Source organism: Mirounga angustirostris, unplaced genomic scaffold, assembly GCF_029215605.1.
Source record: "Mirounga angustirostris isolate CCGP_5_RB_7025 unplaced genomic scaffold, mMirAng1.0.hap1 SCAF_10, whole genome shotgun sequence".
NCBI lineage: Eukaryota > Metazoa > Chordata > Mammalia > Carnivora > Phocidae > Mirounga > Mirounga angustirostris.
Genome location: NW_026991718.1, coordinates 50,007,627 through 50,027,489, shown reverse-complemented (window position 1 = coordinate 50,027,489; position 19,863 = coordinate 50,007,627). Strand labels below are relative to the sequence as shown.

Below are 19,863 nucleotides of genomic sequence, written 5' to 3'. Positions count from 1 at the left end.
CTCTTCAAACCTTAGATTCTTCAGATGGCTCCCTTTTAAGACTTGAAGAGGTACCAAATCTGAAAAGTGTCCTTTAGATAAAGTAAAAAATATATATACTTTAATTGGAAAGGAAGTCAATTCTAAACTTTTCACAAGAATCCCTTAGGAAATGGTGCCATTTGTTACAATGATTTAACATTTCCAAGATTTCTTTAATTTCGTAGAGAGCCAACTTCTCTCCTTTAACTCTATTTCCACCAGTACTCAGGTCCCGATAACTGAGTTTCCAAGAGATGGATTTATACTCTTTAGTGTCCTCTGAAATTCAGGACTGCTTAACCAACATGTTTCATCATGGCAACTCCAAGTTTGCCCACGACCACCCTGACCTCTCCACAGGCTACTGCAATGCTTCAGGTCTTCACTATGCAGCTTGACTTTCTTCCTAAGCCAATGTTATCCAAAAGTCAATAGTATGAAGCAGACTCTGAGACAATCCTGCCTTAAAGAATTATATAGAAAGTGTCTTTGAGAAAAAAATTATTGACCTATTCCAGTGGTCATCGAATGTATAAGAGCCCCTGATAGCAGTCACTCAGAGCCTGTTCTCTGCTCCCATGTACTCTGAGTCTAAGTCCCCTGGGGAACATGGCATTGTATATAACTATAATGAAAACTAATAAACATTTAATATTTACCGATGTTAACAAATACTTACATATGTAGGATCTGTAAAGGCTTTCATATGCATTATCTTATTTAATCCTTATAACTCTACACGACATAAGAATATCCACATGATCTTCCCTCCCACACTAAATAATACTATCTTTAAACAGAAATTTAGAAATCATCTAGCCCAACATTCTCATTTTGTAAATAAGGAGCCGCAGGCCCAACCAGGTTTAAAGGATTCCCAAGTCCATACAGCTAGTTGGTGGCAACCACGAGGTTATAATACAAGTTTCTTGACTTCCAGCCTACTACTCTTTCTACTGATAATGACAGTGACAGCGACGAGGACAGTGGCTAACAGTTATTGAGCATTTTCTATGAGTAATTACTTAATCATCACAACAAGTCTATGAGTTACACCAACTGTAACTTCATTTCACAAATAAAGAAACAGAGGTGTAAAGGAGGAGGTAAGTATGCCCAAACTGCTAAAATGAAGATCTAGGTTTCAAAGGCCAATCCATCTATCAACTACAATTTTAAATTACTATGCATTTACCTGGTTTATATATTGCAAATTGAGTGTTGGTGGCAAAGACGGCTTTATAATCCATAGAGGTTGGTGGTAGAATATATGTACTGAAGGTGCCAATCATTGCCCTGCCAGGTGTACATCCTCCTAAAAGAATATTCCTTAGGATTCCAACTATATCGCAGGCTGTCTTGCTATGCATATCACATGACATCCATCCGAACTACTTCCGACTTGGACTCCCTCCCATTCTCAGAGCTGACAGAAGAGCTCCAGAAATGGAGGATGTTGCTAATCAAGTCATTTTTATTCACTCAATAAATATTTATTAAGCAAGCACCATATGTCAGGCGCTGTGCTAAGTGCTAAGGAGACAGGAACAATCAGGGCAGACACAATCCCTACCCTAACTGATTTACTGTTTACCTTTTTCTTGGATTCTATGAAATGCATATATTTAAAATAAGCTTTCTTTTATTTTTGAACTGGTATGAAGAGATTTCTGTTCCTTGCAAATAAACATAGTCTAATTAAGACAGATTGTTACGGATTGAGCTGGCCAACAAAAGACTTTGGAGAAAAAGTAGAATGTTTGAAATTGGTTAGCAGGTGATGGCAGGGAAAAGGGCACTGAGACCTCCCATCGTTTCCCAGGAAGTCAACAGTCTGAGGAATGTGGCAGCCAAGCTCATAATTAAGGCATTATCTTAAGTCACCGGGGAACAAGTTCCCACTGAGGGTGATGCTTTGGAGGACTAGGCTGTGCTGCCATTGATCAATTGAAAGAAATGGAAGAATATGAGTCACGTGAAAGCTCTGAACAACACTGGGCAAACATGAAAATGGGGAAAACTCTGGTCCTTGCTAGAATGTGGAGCCCAAAAATCCAAGGAAACGAAGGACCGTCGTGAGGCTCTATTGCAAGAATTCCCTTCTATCTGCAGCTGGAGAGCTGAGTGGGTTGAAAACGAAGCGCATAAATTGATCTTTCCAGTTATGAACTGATATACCAGCTGTCTTCATAATCTCACCATACTTCCTTGATAGATGCAAGAGTACTGCAAGAAATTGTGGAACCTTGCTCCCCCGGCTTTCTCCCGAATGCTCTCCACCGTGTCCTCCCTGCCAGAGAAGTGGCAGTCTGCTCCACTATATTCCATCCCTCGTTGAATTTTGCCCTGTGACTCGGATCTAATCACAACATGGGCTCAAAGGGCGATATGCAAAATAAAAGTAAAGAAGAAAAGAATTCTATTGAGAAGGAAATGTAAATAAGGGTCTTCTAGGGACTCAGCAAAAATAGGGAAAACGGTGGGGATATGCATTCTGCACTACTTATTCAAGGACGACTAAACATAATCTTGACTGACAAATTAATTACTCTAGGGCATCTCCCTGGAGAGGCTTGACTGAATGTATGAACTAGCAGTTATTTTAACAGTGTGCTTGGTGGGCTAATGCAGATTGGGGCTTAGCACTGGCTTAGATGTTATTTAAGGGCCAGAACTCCCTTCACATAATATAAACTTCAAAGGCCACAAAAGAAGAACGGTATAGTGTGGGTGTGTCAGGTGTGCTTCCCTTATGTTTCTCACCGGAGTCCTGAGGACTCTGTTCTCGCTCCCTCGAATCAAGAAGACATAGGTAAATGAATTTCTGGAGGCCTCTCTAAGCGAGCCTCACGTGTGAGTAACCAAAGCTAGAGAATTAACTACATAGAATGGGAGTCAAGGATAGGTGGGCTCAAGTAGTGCAGAAAATCAAAAGAAGTGAGTGCATGTATCCCAATTGGCAGTTGTTTGGGCCTGGCATTTAAGGCTCACAGAGATCACTTTATAAAGATTCTTTAGTTCTGAAATGCCAGTGGCAAAATCATAAGCAAGCCTATTAAGGTTTGCCTGATTAACATTAGCTAAAACACACCTGAGTCTGTATCAGGAGGGGAACCAAAGCCATTTATTTTAGTGAGTATATACAAAGATTGAAATGTTAAAACTTCTTAGGAACTACTGGATCTTTTGAGCTAAAGCTAACTCTTTAGGGATGCAGAAGGCTATCTGATCTTTCAGTGAGAGTGGAGACTTATGGAGGGTAAGTGACAAATGGCGTTCTGCCATTATGTTCTCTCATAGTAGGCTTAGTGAGATCATGGATTTACTTTGAATGTGTTTTCCAAAATCCTGAGTTTCGGTAGATTCTCCACATTGGTTTCCTGACCTGTAAAGTGAGGGCTAGTAGAAGAATGGTGAAATGGAAGACTTTGGAGCCCTTCCCAAAACAGTAAACCAAGGCCAGATTAACTTGACCATTAAAGAACTGAGAGAATTAGGCAAGGTGCATTCTCTCTTACCTTCTTGTTCGAGGGCCCAGTTTATTCTGTGCAAAAGACTGATGGGTCCTGGGAAATGGATTCCTCCAAATTTTAAAAGATTCCATTCCTGCTGCATTTCTTTGCAACCAAATGTGCCCTGGATTTGGCTTAATTATATTATACTTTTAATATACTGATCTTTTGAATAATTTAGGAAACTGAGTAGGTAACTAAAAACTGAAAACATTTAACATTATAAACCATATCACAGTGGAAGTAGGAAAGAAAATAAGAAAAAACACATAAAAGCATATGGGTAAAGAAATGATTAATGTAATAAAATTTCCATGGCTGTTTATAAATGATTTTATATACATTATCTCATTTCACTTCCTAACAATACTGTGAGACACAGTGGAGATTAGTATTTCTGGTTTATTGATGGACTCAGGGAGGTTAAATGAGTTGATTCATTCATTTTCATGGCTTGAAATTTTGTGCAGAAATAGGCTGAAGCTCCCAACTCATCTCTATCATGCATCTCTATACTGCAGCAGCCTTATCACTGGTCTCGATGGCTCCTAATAAATGCAAAGTCCCTTTTAAAAATACAAATGTAGGGGCGTCCAGGTGCCTCAGTTGGTTAAGCATCTGCCTTCAGCTCAGGTCATGATCCCACAGTCCTGGGATCGAGCCCGCATTGGGCTCCCTGCTCAGCGGGGAGCCTGCTTCTCCCTCTCCCTCTGCCGGCTGCTCCCCCTGCTTGTGTGCGCTCTCTTTCTCTCTCTGACAAATAAATAAATAAAATCTTAAAAAAAAAATCTAATCAAGTCACTCTCCTGTTTAAAATCCACTGTTTCCCATTGTATTTCCAGCCTCCAGCATGGTACTCTGCACAGAGTAGGGGGCCCCACATACATTTGTTGAATAAGTGAACAGATCACTGAATTAATGCTGTAAACAAGTAATTCAGCTTGACTATGAAGCTACACCTTTTTATTTAGAATGCACAAAGAGAAAGCTTATGAAATGCCAAATCCAGACACAGACTGACTTGGAAGGACATGAATGATACAGCAGCCCAAGTTTGGCTAAGGAGGTGAATTACAGGCTATTAAGACTTGCTAATATTTAAAATCCAGTTTCTCTGCCAGGTTCCAACATCCAAAACCAAATCTAAGACATACAGACAGATGGAGCTGTAAGATGAAATCTATACAAAGCAGAAATACCCGGAGGTCACTGTCAATTATGAAAGGGAAAGGAATATTTTCCTCACACCTCCTGAATTCCTAAGAGCCTCTACTTTAAAGGTGTTTGGTTTAGTAGTCCGTCAGGAAGAATTACATAACAACAACATTCCTGTTAGATAATGATGCCCTAAGCATAGTTACTATTTCTTGTAAACAGCTGAGCCGCCTGACTGCTATCTTACAAGAGCATCACGCTGAGAATCGGAAAATCGTCGGTTCTGGACCAGACCTTTCAGGACGACTGCAGCAGTTTCACAGACAGCTACCAAAAACAAAAATGAATTTCGTATGCCAAGTAAAAGGGCATCTCCAAACCTACCTGATTTATAAACTGTAGACAAAGGTTTGAGTGGCCTGCAAAAGACCTTCTGAGAGTTCTGGATATTTATCAGCTGCTGGGCTGCTACTGCTTATGATAACAGGAGAAGCCACTCCTTAATGCATAGTTAGTGTTTTGCTGGCCATGAAATAAACCCTTTCATGCATTTCCTTATTTAATTCTGACCCCATCCCTGTAGTATTAGCTACTATTATACTCCTGTTTCATAAATGGCGCGTGAGAGGTTAAATAATTGACACATGGCCACGCTAAATCTAAGTGGTGACTTGAATCCATTTGGTTGAGTGAGCTGACTTTGAACTCTATGTTCTTAATGACTACACTAAACTAGCTGAATTTCTCAGGCTCGTGGTAACGTATACAATTCCTCTATGTACTTGGGATCTATGAAAATGGCAACCCAGGCCTGAGAGTCAAACCCTTAAGGTACATTCACATTCTACCTTGTCCAGAGTTTGATTTCTTTCAGGACCTATACAGTTCTTGCAAGGACTCACAGACAATAGAGAAAATACTGCATGCACACACCACTGGGTAGAAAGATGTAAGTGTTAATTATCTTGTCATTTGGGGCTGCTTTTATACGCCTCTGTATAGTTACTTGAATCTTATGTATCATTTCTTTAAGATTTTTTATAGACCACTGAGCATCTAAAGAAAAAAAGAATTAGGGGGATGGTATAGCAAAAGACGTGGAATAGAATTCTTTCTTTTAAGGTAAAATAAATGTCCATGGAAAGTTTCTTGACAGATAAATTACTGACAATCAGAAATGAAACATTAAAACTCTAAATCGATGAATCTTAGTGGTTCCACAATATATGGAGAAAAAAATTTCAGTGGTAATATGGTTATTGGAGGCACTGTCTCAGGCCCTACAAATGTTGGCTTTGAGCTGATCCTAAGTCTGAAAGGCTATTACCAATATCAAATGGCTTTTCAGATACAGTACTGGCTCTCTGGAACCCCTTTGGCATGGTTAACAAACTCTATTAGGTTTCCACCCTTTCATTAAGGGATCTCTCTACCTCCTAGCCTTATCTGAAAGCTAGGTCTCTACTAAGGATACCAATTTGCCTATCATTCTCTCAAGTAGAAGCTGCTCATTCTTCTACGTAAAATGTCCTCCAGAATCAGGCCACAACATGGGCATCTTTCTTACTCCCCAGTGTTTCTCCTAGACCATCACTCCTCTTCCTCTAGGCTCGTATATTTTTAGCCTTATCACCTCCATTCCCCTTTATCTTTTAGCTCTGACTAAATGCAGTCATGTAGTCAGTCCCAATCATTCATCAGACTTTGTTGTTAAACCAATGACATTGGTTGGTTCGCCCACTCCAAAGCCCTGTTCTTCCTTTTCTTTATATCAGAATGAGGTTCTACTCTTTCCTCAAAACTTGGAAATGGATGACTTTATACCCAATACTAAAAATCAATTTTGATTGGTCTAGCCAATCATTATGTTTTTATCCTCCTGGTAAATAACTGGTTAAGACAGAGGCATGTAAAACAATTTGGACTAACTAGATGCAAGGAATCGGATGGATGATTTCTAGAAAAAATTCTGTGGCTGCTGGATATCACCACTTCTGAATATAATCCCTGGAATTACACTTATTTCTGAATGATGAGAATATGGTGATTTTTCTGAATGATGAGAATATGGTGATTTTTATTTTCTCTTTGTACTTATCTTCCCTCCCCCCCAAATTCCACAAAAAGCAGTTTCTGTTTCTGCAAAATATAAAATTTTTAAAAAGCATGAGAAGATGTTTGAGTCTGGTACTGGTCATGATGGAGTAATAGGAAGAGGACTCACCTTCCCACTGGATAAAAAAGAGAAAACAAAAAACCCCTCAAAAATGGACAAAGCATGTGAAGGAATGTTTTTAGATACTAGATGACAGTCAGTGCAAGACTGTGATCTCGGAAAGAAAGAAAACCAACCAGGGAAGCATACCCAGAGGCAGTTTCCAGGCTGTGATGCAAAGCGGGCATATGGAGGGAATCCAAACAAAACATGGCCATCTGAGTTGAAAAGTCCAAGACTATGGTCCAGAATGCCAAGGCAACCAGTATTTTCAGGGCCAAATACCACAGTGGTGGAAGCTACAAATGAGAGGACTCAGGAAAACTGCAGAAAGGTCCCACTGAATACTTGGCTGAGTACTAATCTGAGCATGTCTGAGAAGAAACTACCAAGACTGGGGAAAGTACCACCAGAAATAAACAGGCTGAATAATTTATGGAGCTTTTACAGAGATGGGCATATTTTGTATTCCCACCAGCCAGAACTGAAAGGTCTCCAGATACCTGGGACATCAGGTAGAATCCTTTGAAAGGCGTTGCTTTAGATTTGGGGTTAATAAGACCTACATAAAAAGTGGCTCTGGACCCGATGTAAACTTAACAGCAAGTCCTTGAAAGATTCCAATCAATCCCATGTAATGTAAATGCAGGTCACAACAAAATCTAACACTATTTAAAGGAATATAACAAAATACAGCACCAATGACATAAAATTTAACATGTCAGGCATCAGAGCTTCCCCAGGTGGTCTCCCCAAAAAAGCTGATTTGGGTTTCCTCACGTCATGGAGGCCTCAAGGTAGGGGGACTTCTCAGGCAGCAGCTAACTAAGGTGATGACAGCTGCACTGCCTTTTATGATGTAGCCACCCAAGTCACAAAGGCCACTTCTGCCACATTCTGTTGGTTATAATCAAGTCACAAACTTGCCCAGATTCAAGAAAAGGGGAGTTAATGTCCTATCTTAATAAGGTAGTGTGAAGATTCTAGACAAAGATGTATCTATTGCTGTAGACCTCGTTGAACAATGTAATCTGCCTTGTAGATCTGAGTCAGCATCGAGTATTGCCCTTCAACTGGAAAAACTACCTTTTAAATGAGTTGTAGTGCAAACCTGGTAAACAAATTTTCTTAACTTCTCTTTATGTGAAATGGCTTTATCTAATCTTGATTTGTGAAGGATATGTTTTACAAGACATAGAGTTTTAGGTTCACAGGCCTTTTTTGTTTTTCTTTCCTTTCAATACTTTGAAGACATTCTATTGCCTTCCGGTTGCACTGTTTTTGATAAGAAGCAGTCATTTTTATCATGGCCTTTCATTATATAATGTGTCTTTTCTTCTTGGATGCTTTTAAGATTTTCTCTTTTATTTATTTTTATTTTTTAGCAATCTGACCATAATGTACTTCGGTGTGGCTCTGTGTTTATCCTGCTTAAGATTCATTGAGCTTTTTGAATCAATGGGTTAATGCTTTTTATCAAAGCCGGAAAAAAATTCAGCTACAGTTTAAAGTGTTAAATATATCTATATGCAGATTTTTAAAGGCCCTGTCTGTTGTTTTCCACATTTCTGTTACCAGTGGGCCTATTTCTATTGCCTGTTTTTTCTTGTTATGGGTCACATTTTCCTGTTTCTTTGCATGTCAAATCTTAGCTTTTTGCTGTGAAATTTTTGAGGCTATGTGGTTAAGAGTCTTAAATTTTTTGTGTGTTCCTCTTCCTTCAAAGACAGTTGAGTTTTGTTTTGGCAGGCAATTATTTTATTGGTAGATCACCTTTATCTTGTTAAGAATCATTATTAGGCTTTGTTAGGGTGGATCAAGATTGGCTCTTACTCTAGAGCTTGAGTACTCTTAGGGCCTAACTTTTTGGGGTCTTACTGAATGTACAGGATGATTAGCTGGTCTCTCAACTTTGGTTGGTCAGGATTCCAATGTCTCTTAGCACTCTATGACCTCTGGCATTCCTATTCAACTCACAGATCCTCAGTAGCTGTTCTCTGCCAGGCCTCACAGGATTTTACCCTGCACATGGCAACTTAGTTTTTGACCAAAGACTCAAGGGCTCTCCGATGTAGACCTCTAGAGCTAAACAATTCCTTGCTCCCTCGTATCTTGCCCCACAAATCCCAGCTGCCTCACCAGCCCTTGGGCCAATCTCTGTTTCTTGTTTTGTTTTGTTTTGTTTTGTTTCTGTGTAAAACCCTGCTTTTGATTTGGGCTCTACTTTCTGTGCAGCTGTTTGGATAGTCCCCCCAGACAGAAAACAAGAGTGAATGTCAAGTTTACCTTATGCATTTCTCCTTTCTGAAAGATCACAACTTTGTGCTGTCTACTGCCAAATACATGAAAAGAATTGCTTTATACAGTTTATCCAGTTTTACAGTTGTTTATGGCAGAAACAACGTTGATACCTGTTATTCTGTGGTGACTGAAACTGGAAGTCTCCAGTAAGTAATTAATTAAGAACAGCATAGTCAATAAACCTTAATTTCTAGCCATCAAAAGTCAACCAAGGGAAACCAACAGGCAGTAAAAATTAAAAAATGGGGAAGAAGTATTAGCACACTTTTAGAATTTTCCACTGATTTTCTTCGAATCAGAAAAAAAAAATTCAAGTTGTCATAGCATTTTTGTTCATTTTCATTTCTCACTGACAGCACAATGAACACCAGAACACTCTTTATTTCTTCTTTCTCTTTCCTAAACAGTACTAATTTTGTGTTCAACTCCAAGGGGATGATTCATGATGAATCAACTATCCCGATAACGATGGTCCTCTGTCACTTTGCCAGATAATCTCGTGGCTTCCCTTAGAGCTGAAGGTGACCACGTAACTGCTCTATTACCAATGAGGCAGACAGGGAAGTTTGTTAGGGGTCTCCTGAAAAGGTCTTAATTTTCTTAATAAAAGGAATAAGTGAGAATGGCCTCTTTTTTTCCTGTCTTGAATGTTAAGTCTCCTCCTCTTCTTTTTTCTAATTGAAGTATAGCTGACATACAATATTATATTAGTTTCAAGTGTACAACATAGTGATTTGACAATTATATCATCACAAAATGCTCACCACAAGTGAGCCACCATACAAAGTTATTACAGTATTGACTATACTCCCTAAGCTCTAATTTTCACCTCTGCCACTTTATTTTTTAAATAGAATTTTGTACCTCTTAATCTCCATCACCTATTTTGTCCATCTCCCACCCTCCCTCTGGCAATCACCAGTTTTTCTGTATTTATGAGTCTATTTCTGGGAGTTTTTTAGATTACACATTTAAGTGAACGTATGTTATTTGCCTTTTTCTTTCTGACTTATTTCACTTAGCACAATACTCTCTAGATCCATCCATGTTGTTGTGAATGGCAAGATTTCATTCTTTTTATGGCTGAATAATATTCCATTGTAGATATATATCACATCTTCTTTCTCCACTCATCTCTCTGTGGACACTTAGGTTGTTTCCATATTTTGGCTATTGTAAGTAATGCTACAATAAACATAGGGGTGCATAGATCTTTTCAGATTAGTGTTTCTGTTTTCTTTGGGTAAATACTTAGAAGCGGAATTACTGGGTCATGTGGCATTTCTGTTTTTATTTTTTTGAGGGAACGTGAGTCTCTTCTGACTATAATATATCTGTGAGAAGGAATAGTATGTACGAAGAGGAAAAGTCCACACTCTTAAGTATGGCAGAGGAGCGGGAGCAAAAGAGCCTGGGTCCTCTAAATACCATATAATTTCACTCATTTGTGGAATTTAAAAAACAAAACAAATGAATAAACAAACAAAAAGCAGAATCAGACCTCTAAATACAGAGAACAAACTGCTGGGTGCCAGCGGGAGAAGGGGTGGGGGAATGGGCAAAGGGTGAAGGGGAGTGGGAGATACAGGCTTCCAGTTAAGGAATGCATAAGTCACGGGAATAAAAGGCACAGCATAGGAATACAGTCAACAATACTGTAATAGTAGTGCATGCTGCAGATGGGAGCTGCGCTTGGGAGCAAGCAAGGTATAGAGAAGGTGAATCAGTATGTTGAACACCTGAAAGTATCGTAACATTGTGTCAACTCTACTAAAAAAAAAAAAATAGCCCAACCCCTTGATGACACCACTGAGCAACTAAATCAATAAAGCAACTCTCTAAGAAAAATAAAACCTATTTTTTAAACCACTCTGTCTAAAATTTTCTGTTTCTACCTGTAATAGAAAGCATCTCTGACTGATAAATGCACACACATTTGTTCTTTAGATGAAGAAGAGTTTGCAGGTAAGATGTAGAAATAGTTTAAAAAAAAAAAAGTGGCTGGGAACTGCGTTCTTTTGAAGTCTTTGGACGAATCAGGTTTTCTTTGGTGTGTATGAAATGCATGTCTGTCTTCTATCCCCCTCTAGACTGCACACTTGTTTAAGTGACCAGAGATCTCTGTTCTAATAGGGGCCTAGGCACCTCTGGGTGCTCAAATGAGTTTGCTGATGGACTATTTCTACACACCCTTCAAATTGTCTCTGGCATCCAGGTATTCGTCAACTCCATCGGGAACAAAGACCTCACAGACCTAAACTTATTTTTTTTCATAGAAGGGAGTACACACTCAGGTAAAACAAACAAGCAAAGGGATGGCTCCCTGTCTTACGTTCACATTCTCTGACATCCAAGTTGAACTGCTGTAATGCTCCCAGGGTGAGCTGCCTTACTTCAGCTTCCAGCAAAAGTTGCATCAAGGATGTGGCTAAGTGCTTGCAAGCTGACATACATGCTGTTTGGGCCACTTTTCCCTGAAATATAAGAGTGTAAATCATCATGTTAATGGACCAAAATGAAATTCCAACAAAAATTACAAGAATTTATTTTTCAATTAGGAATTCCTTTAAGTTTTTTCATGGTATCCTCGGCATTCAATAATCTTGGATTAATAGTGCCTGGTGGCAATCATCTTAAATACTACCTTCATCACCATGAGTTATATAGCTATAACATGAAACTAAAATTCGTAAAGCCCAGCTATTTATTCAAGAAGCACTTTTTTCCCAAATCAACAATAGATAAACAGTATTCTTTTCTTCCTTTTTTTTTTATTATGTTCAGTTAGTGGAACATGTAGTACATCATTAGTTTTTGATGTAGTGTTCAACGATTCATTAGTTGTGTAAAACACCCAGTGCTCATCACAACACGTGCCCTCCTTAATACCCATCACCCAGCTACCCCATCCTCCCAACCCCCTCCCTTCTGTAACCCTGTTTGTTTCCTGGAGTCCAGAGTCTCTCATGGTTTGTCTCCAAAATCTTGTTCTTTTTTTAAAGATTTTATTTATTTGACAGAGAGACACAACGAGAGAGAGAACACAAGCAGGGGGAGTGGGAGAGGGAGAGGGAGAAGCAGGCTTCCCGTGGAGCAGGGAGCCAAGCCGGGGCGGAGGGTGGGGGGGGGGGGCCTTGATCCCAGGACCCTGGGATCATGATCTGAGCCGAAGGCAGATGCTTAACGACTGAGCCACCCAGGTAGCCCTCCGAAATCTTAATTAAACTAAAAAGGAATTTTTCTGTAGAGAATAAATTTCAAAAAGTCCCTTCCAAAATTTCTATAATTCTTAAAAAACAAATGTAAACACCACTCATTCCTTAATTTATCTAGAAACCAAAGGGCTTTATGATTTAACACATAAAAAATGAAAAGAACTATGAAAATTTCCTGAAAAAGAATAATTAAAAGGATGAATTTTGTTTTTTTAAAAAAAATGAACACTGAGGGGTGCCTGCCTGGCTCAGTTGGTGGAGGATGTGACTCTTGATCTCGGGGTTGTGAGTTCAAGCCCCATATTGGGTGTAGAGATTACTTAAAAAAATAAAATAAAATCTTAAAAAAAAGTGTTCCTCATCTATACGGTTCTGTTTGTATGTTCCGAAGATCCACACTCTGGATGATTTAAGACAACAAATGGAAATACTTAAGTTAGGGAGTACTATACAGGCCAACTGAGAAAGAAGCTGCATTATAAATGAAATCCACATTAAATGGCTTGCATTCAGTTAAACCCACTGGAGACCGGGAACAGGTAGCACACCAAGGAGCCAGAAAGTTCACCAGTTACAGGCTCTGGGTGAACAATCAGAGGGGGCAGATCAAAGACGTGAGAAGCCTTGTCTGTGGCTTTTCAACAGTGAGAGCTGGAGTGGAGTGAAGGAATAAGGATAAGCCTAAAGCAGATGCCCAGAAACAGCAGTGCAGAGCAGAGGCCAGAGAAAAGGGTAAGAAACTACCTCTTGGGCATTAACCATATGCCCAAAATGTGCTACACTTAAGCAGCTGACATCTTATGCTGTTTCATCTTATTCTCTGAATCACAGCAAGAAGTTGATATTCTTTTTTCTTGTAGATGAATACACTAAGGCTTTCTGGGAAGTTCAGAAATTTAGACAAAACTCATACAGCTCTTTGGTATATCTACCTAGTCCTAAATCTGTATCTTTCCATCACCTAAAAAGCAGTAGTAAATCTTACACTGTCTGACACGGAACCATGGAGCAAAACCTGGTCCAGATGATAACAACGTTAATGGATTATCCAAGACATAGACTAGGCCCACACAGGTAAGAGAGTGGCAGTTCAGGAGCCAACTCTTCAAATACTGAGTATTGGCTGTGGCTTTCTTTTTAATGTGTAGCCCAACATAATTATCTAGGCCAAGACAGATACTTAAAGAACCCGACAAGCTGAACATGGAGATGTTGTGAAAATCAAAGAGCTAAAAGCCCAGTGAAGCTAGAGGCTGAAGAAGATAGTACTTGAAAGGCTTGTTTCAGCAGCCAAAATAGATTGCCAAGGAAAAGCAAAACTGGACTGGTAAAATAAAAATAAGATAGCTTAGCTTAGAGTCAGAAAGTCTCAATTTTTATTCTCCACCACTTATTGACTGTGCAATGTTAGTTGATCTTCCTGACTCATTACTCATCTCAAAATAGCAAATGGCTTATTAACCTTAACATATTAACATGAAACATAGCCTTGGCTTTCAAGTCCCGATCAATATATATCAATCAATAAAGCCAAATGCACTTATACATGATCATGCATTGTACTACTCTTAACATACTGAGTTATTTAACTGCCCTCCAATTACTTTATACCCTACTTCCCCTCAAGCTTATTATTTATTTCCAAACAAAATGATAATTGCAGAAATGAATGTGTTCATTGTTAAATATTTTGCCAACTCTAGAAAGCATTTTGGAACTTTGCTAATTCACAGTTTGCTACCCATTCCCCTTTTCACTTCTGGTTTCCATTACCACCAAGGTGTCCATAGGCTTTTTAAGAAAGGATAAACACAGACTCAGGCAATAACAACCAACACACTATGTAATAAAAATTGATAGTTTCATCCTATTTATTAAGTAATCTTATTACAAAGCGGATTTTAAGAACATGCAGCCACAATCTCTAGGACAGGGTAAGAACTTGGGACTTAGGAAAACCTAAACTGATGAAATGTCCCATAAACTGCCTTTTGGATACCTCTAGGAACAGTTTCAAATCAACCTAATCACATCTAGGCTGTATCTTATGAAGCTGTAATAGTGCTAGTGTACGATGCATAAGAATTAAGATAGAATGCAAAACAAGATGAAAAATGAGCTAAGAATTATCATCATATTTTGAAGGAACCTGGGATGCAGGGCGATTTGAGTCACAAGGTCTTATAACTAGCTCAACAGGCAACATCATGTTGCCACTCAATGTTTCTACAATATTTACATACTCCAAGACAATCAATAAATATCACCTAAATGAACTGAAAGTCCACTACCAAACCACTTAAATAGTTCACATTAGTTTTCAATCCAGTTACAATTACTTTTTTTTTTTTTTAAGTTTGGGAAAGGGAGAGGGTCAACTGGTGAGAAAATTCATGATGTTAATTCAAAGTCAGGCTTATGACCATAGTGAGAACCATCACTGGACATGAGTCAAGACCCATGAAAACACTTTTTTTGATTTTCACCATGTAGCTCTTTGGTAACCAAATCAACTCACTCACTTCAAAAAATATACCCAGATTTATATTCTCTAATTCAAATTATCCCTCCTACGTCCTACTCTATTTACTGTCTTCCTTGTATCATAATACTTTACACGGGGTGATATACTGCACCGTCATATCATGCATGTACATTTTCTCGAAAAGCATACGGTTTGCAAGGAAAGAAACTATGGCATCCAAACTGTGCAAAGTAGATACACACTAATACCTAACTTTGTATCTCAGAAGTATCTGATTCTCTTTACGAAAAGGGAAGAGATATCCACTGTTTCTTACACAAAGACACAACTAAACTCAATTAAAAACAAATGTATAGGGGGCACCTGGATGGCTCAGTCGATTAAGTGTCTGCCTTAGCCTCAGGTCACGATCCCAGTATCCGGTACCCTGCTCAGTGGGGAGCCTGCTGCTCCCTCTCCCTCTGCTGCTCCCCCTGCTCCTGCTTTCTCTCTCTCTCAAATAAATAAACAAAATCTTTTTTTTTAAAGATTTATTTATTTATTTGAGAGAGTGAGAATAAGAGAGAGTACATGAGAGGGGGGAGGGTTAGAGGGAGAAGCAGGCTCCTTGCCATCAGGGAGCCCGATGCGGGACTCGATCCAGGGACTCCAGGATCATGACCTGAGCCAAAGGCAGTCACTTAACCAACTGAGCCACCCAGGCGCCCAATAAACAAAATCTTTTAAAAAAACACCAATGTACAGAAATCATCCAGACTCCTTCAAAGACCTACAGAAAGCTCAGTATTCATTACTTTCAATTACAATGTACTTCAATTACACAATACTAAGTGCGTATCACTGAACACAAGTGAATAGAGGTGAAAAGCTTAGAGAAAGCATCACCATCATCAATCCCAACCAATAACTCTACCACTATCACCAGAGCAGCTGCCTCGATTTATTGAGCATTGACTATGTCCAAATGTTTTGAAAATATTCTCACATAATTCTCGTAATAACCCCATAAGGTATTTAATCCTTGATTTATAGATGAGGAGAGAGGAGTTAAGCTATTGACTGTGTCTTGTAAGTGGTGGATCTAGGATGTGAATCCAGTCCTGTCAGACTTCAAAGACTTAACAATCATTTGATCCTGCTTCCCAGTAAAGGGACTTCGGTAGTTGCTACATGTTTCTGTTGCTCTGTGACATGGGATAAGGGAATGAAGAGGGCAGGAAGATACAAATCACACAAATCTGAAAGGCCAGGATACTGAGCGGGAAGCTTTTTCTCCTTTCCTCATCAAGAGAAAGCTGAGTTCACAGTAGGTATTGAGAATGGACTCCAACCACAGCTCTCTGTCAACGTACTGGATCAGACCCTGAGTCCAAGACCACCAACGATCTTGTCTTACTCACTGCAAATGGCCAAAGCCAAATTTCTCTTTCTTGGGGTAATCTTAGCAAGTTTCACAGTAAGACAAATGCAGAATGCTAGGAACTCTGCTGTAAAAGAGAGTTGTCCTTTCACACCAACTTTCTCTTTTGCTTCTGCCTCCTGAATAACACTCTCTTGCTCACATTTTGGTTTGTCAAATTTTTCTTTCTCGAGTTATTTAATGAATTATTTCACTGTGAAACAGGGAAAAGTTCAGACACAGAAAATGATCCAGCAAGGCGAGTACGAACTACTCAGAGAGAATGTAAAGCCACCCTATAAATTGTTCCCTCTCTCTGTATACCTGGTGCCTCCGCTTCCTTGACCTTCAACCATGACCTCTACCATAGGCATTTCCTTTAACATGGATCTTTGTCTTACTTCTGCCTGCCCCATGGAACTTGATCTTTTGGAACTTGATTTTTAAGTTCCTTTCCTTCACTGAACAAGGCAGCTACCTTGTTCCTTTTTCCTCAATAGCCCATAGCTCTGGATGAGGCCACTTCATTCGAGAGCACTAAGCCTTCTATTTATTTAGGATGGACATTCAATAAGTTACGTTCGGAGGAGCTCTGGATCTTCCCATATGTTTCTGTCACCTGGGACCCATGCCTGGAACTTTGGTTCCCATGTGCTGCAGAAATCCCACAACAAATTTTCACTTCACTATGATCCTTAAACTACCTTAAAAATCACACATTTTCCCCAAGTAGATTTTCCCACCAAACTGAACTCATGTCTTACAATCCTGTCCAAAGAACATTCTTAAACTCAATTAGAGAATCTGTATAAATATCCTCTCATTAAAATCACACATAAATCCCCATTCTAGACAAACAAAAGTTCTCCAACAGCTTAAAAAAAAAAATGAGGCCCAAGGATGATAGTCAAAATATGCTGGACAACATATGTAGTGTTATTTGAGCCTACAATGAGATGATGAACACCGAGAAATCAAAAATCAGAAAAGGATAACAAAAAATAAAAGAAAACAATCCCTACATAACTTGGCATGAAAAAATTAAGAAGTCCAAAGAGAAAAGCCTAGTCCACAGAAAACTGGGAGTACATACTCAGGACGTGGATGGAAGGAGAAGTCAGAGGAGAGATTTACTAGATGCTATAAACCTAGTTCTGAGACTTATCCACTTGTTTCACTTTCTTATTCTCAGTCACCTTTTAGGAAACACAAGAAATCTTTAAAAAACACTTTTTGCAATGCATGCTTTTACTGAGGTATAATTACAAAGTACATGTGCAAATCTTAAGAATATAGCTTGATGAACTTTTCATATGTAAAAACCTGTAACACTGCCATCCAGCTCAAGATACAGAACATTTCCATCAACTCGGAAGTTTCTCAGGCCCTTTTCAAATCAGTAGATCCACCCACACCATGAGATAACTTTTCTGACTTATGGCCTCATAGATTAGTTCTGCTTGTTCTTGAACTTCATATAAAAAGAACCCTACAGTCCTCTTCTGTGCCTAGCTTTTTTCACTCGGCATGTTTTTGAGATTCATCCATGTTATTGCATGTATCTATAGTTTGTTCCTTTTTATTGCTGAGGAGTATGAATAAATCACCATCTGTTTATTCATTTTGTTCTACTGGTATGTATTTGGGTTATTTCTATTTGGGGGCTATTGTGAATAAAGTCTTTAAGTGGAAATATTCATTTTCCTTGGAAAAATACCTAGGAGTGAGACTGCTAGATCGCAGAGTAGTTATATATTTAATTTTACCAGGAACTGCCAACGTTCTTCAGAGTGCTTTTGCCATGTCATACTCCCATGAGCAACGTATGAGAGCTGTTCCGTGTCTTTTCCAACACTCGGTATTGCAAGGCTTTTTAATTCATGCTATTTTGCCGGTGCATAGTGCTATCTCATAGTAGTCTCAATTTGCATTCCTTCATGAGTCATTCTGTTAAAGCGTCTTTTCATATGCCTACTGGTCAAATGGATGACCTCTTTTAAAAAGTACCTGTTCAAGTTCATTGTCCATGTTGGTAGTGAGTGGAGGTAGAGATGGTCAAACATGTTTTTATTTATTTTTTAAAAGTTTTCATCTGAATTCCAGGTAGTTAACATGTGGAGTAATAGGAGTTTCAATAGCGTGTACGTTGTAGTATTCAATATTAGTGGGCAACACAGTAATACAGCAGAGGCCCCTCTGTTGGAAAGCAGACTCCCTCTTCGGTTCCACTGATCTCTTGGTCAATCTTTATGCCAATACTTCACTCTCTTACTTACTAAAGCTTTACAGTAGATACAGAAATCAGGCAGCATCAAGTTCTCTATTATTCCCCCTTTTCAAAACAGTCCTTCCCTCTCCCTCTGCCACTCCCTCTGCTTGTGCTCTTCTATCTCTCTGTCAAATAAATAAATAAAATCTTTAAAAAAAAAAAAAAGGGGGCGCCTGGGTGGCTCAGATGGTTAAGCGTCTGCCTTCGGCTCAGGTCATGATCTCAGGGTCCTGGGATCGAGCCCCGCATAGGGCTCCCTGCTCAGTGCAGAGCCTGCTTCTCCCTCTCCCTCTGCCACTCCCTCTGCTTGTGCTCTTCTGTCTATCTCTCTGTCAAATAAATAAATAAAATCTTAAAAAAAAAAAAGTCTTATTTTATTTTAAATTCTTGAATTTTCATATAAATCTTAAAATCAGCTTTTTAGCATCTATACTCATTTCCTTCAAGATTGGTATAGCTAGTATAATTCCACATACATAGAAGAAATGTTACTTCATTATATATCGTGGATGCCTTAGGGCATTGGGGTTTAATTCTCACCCAGAAGCCTGGTGGAGAAGAGTTGCTTTACATTAATTTTGGGAGAACTGACATTTTAATGTTGTGTCCATAAATACAGGATACCTTTCTATTTAGTTAGATCTTCTTTAATTTTTTTTTTCTTTTTGGTAATGTTTTACAGTTTTAAGTGCACGTTTAGCACATTTTTCTTTGTTACAGAGTATTTCCTGGTTTGGGATGTTGTAAACGACATTGATTATTTTTAAATTTTTTTTTTTGATGTAGTGTTCCATGATTCATTGTTTGCATATAATACCCAGTGCTCCATTCAATACATGCCCTCTTTAATATCCATCACCAGCCTAACCCATCCCCCCACCCCCAGCCCCTCTAGAACTCTGTTTGTCAGAGTCCAGTCTCTCATGGTTCGTCTCCCACTCCGATTTCTCCCTCTTCATTTTTCCCTTCCTAGTATCTTTTTTTTTTTTTAACATATAATGTATTATTTGTTTCAGAGGTGCAGGTCTGTGATTCATCAGTCTTACACAATTCACAGCACTCACCATGGCACATATCCTCCCCAATGTCTATCACCCAGCCACCCCACCCCTCCCACCGCCCACCACTCCAGCAACCCTCAGTTTGTTTCCTGAGATTAAGAATGACATTGGTTTTCATAATTTTTTTTTGAAGATTTTATTTATTTATTTGACAGAGAGATAGAGAGAGAGCACAAGTAGGCAGAGAGGCAGGCAGAGGGAGAAAGAGAAGCAGGCTCCCCGCTGAGCAG

General features: G+C 39.1%; 1 protein-coding gene across 3 annotated transcripts in view; it reads right to left on the bottom strand.

Moving 5' to 3' along the window:
• The window catches only part of EXOC6B (exocyst complex component 6B), a 606,547-nt gene that overhangs the window by 179,803 nt on the left and 406,881 nt on the right, over positions 1 to 19,863 (bottom strand). For all 3 annotated transcript variants that reach the window (XR_010405595.1, XM_064572330.1, XM_064572328.1), the window contains one exon: positions 11,537 to 11,678. Coding sequence is in view for 2 of the 3 variants with exons in the window: in XM_064572330.1 (XP_064428400.1) it covers positions 11,537 to 11,678 (142 nt within the window). In the remaining variant the exon portion in view is untranslated. The remainder of the gene's footprint in view (positions 1 to 11,536; positions 11,679 to 19,863) is intronic.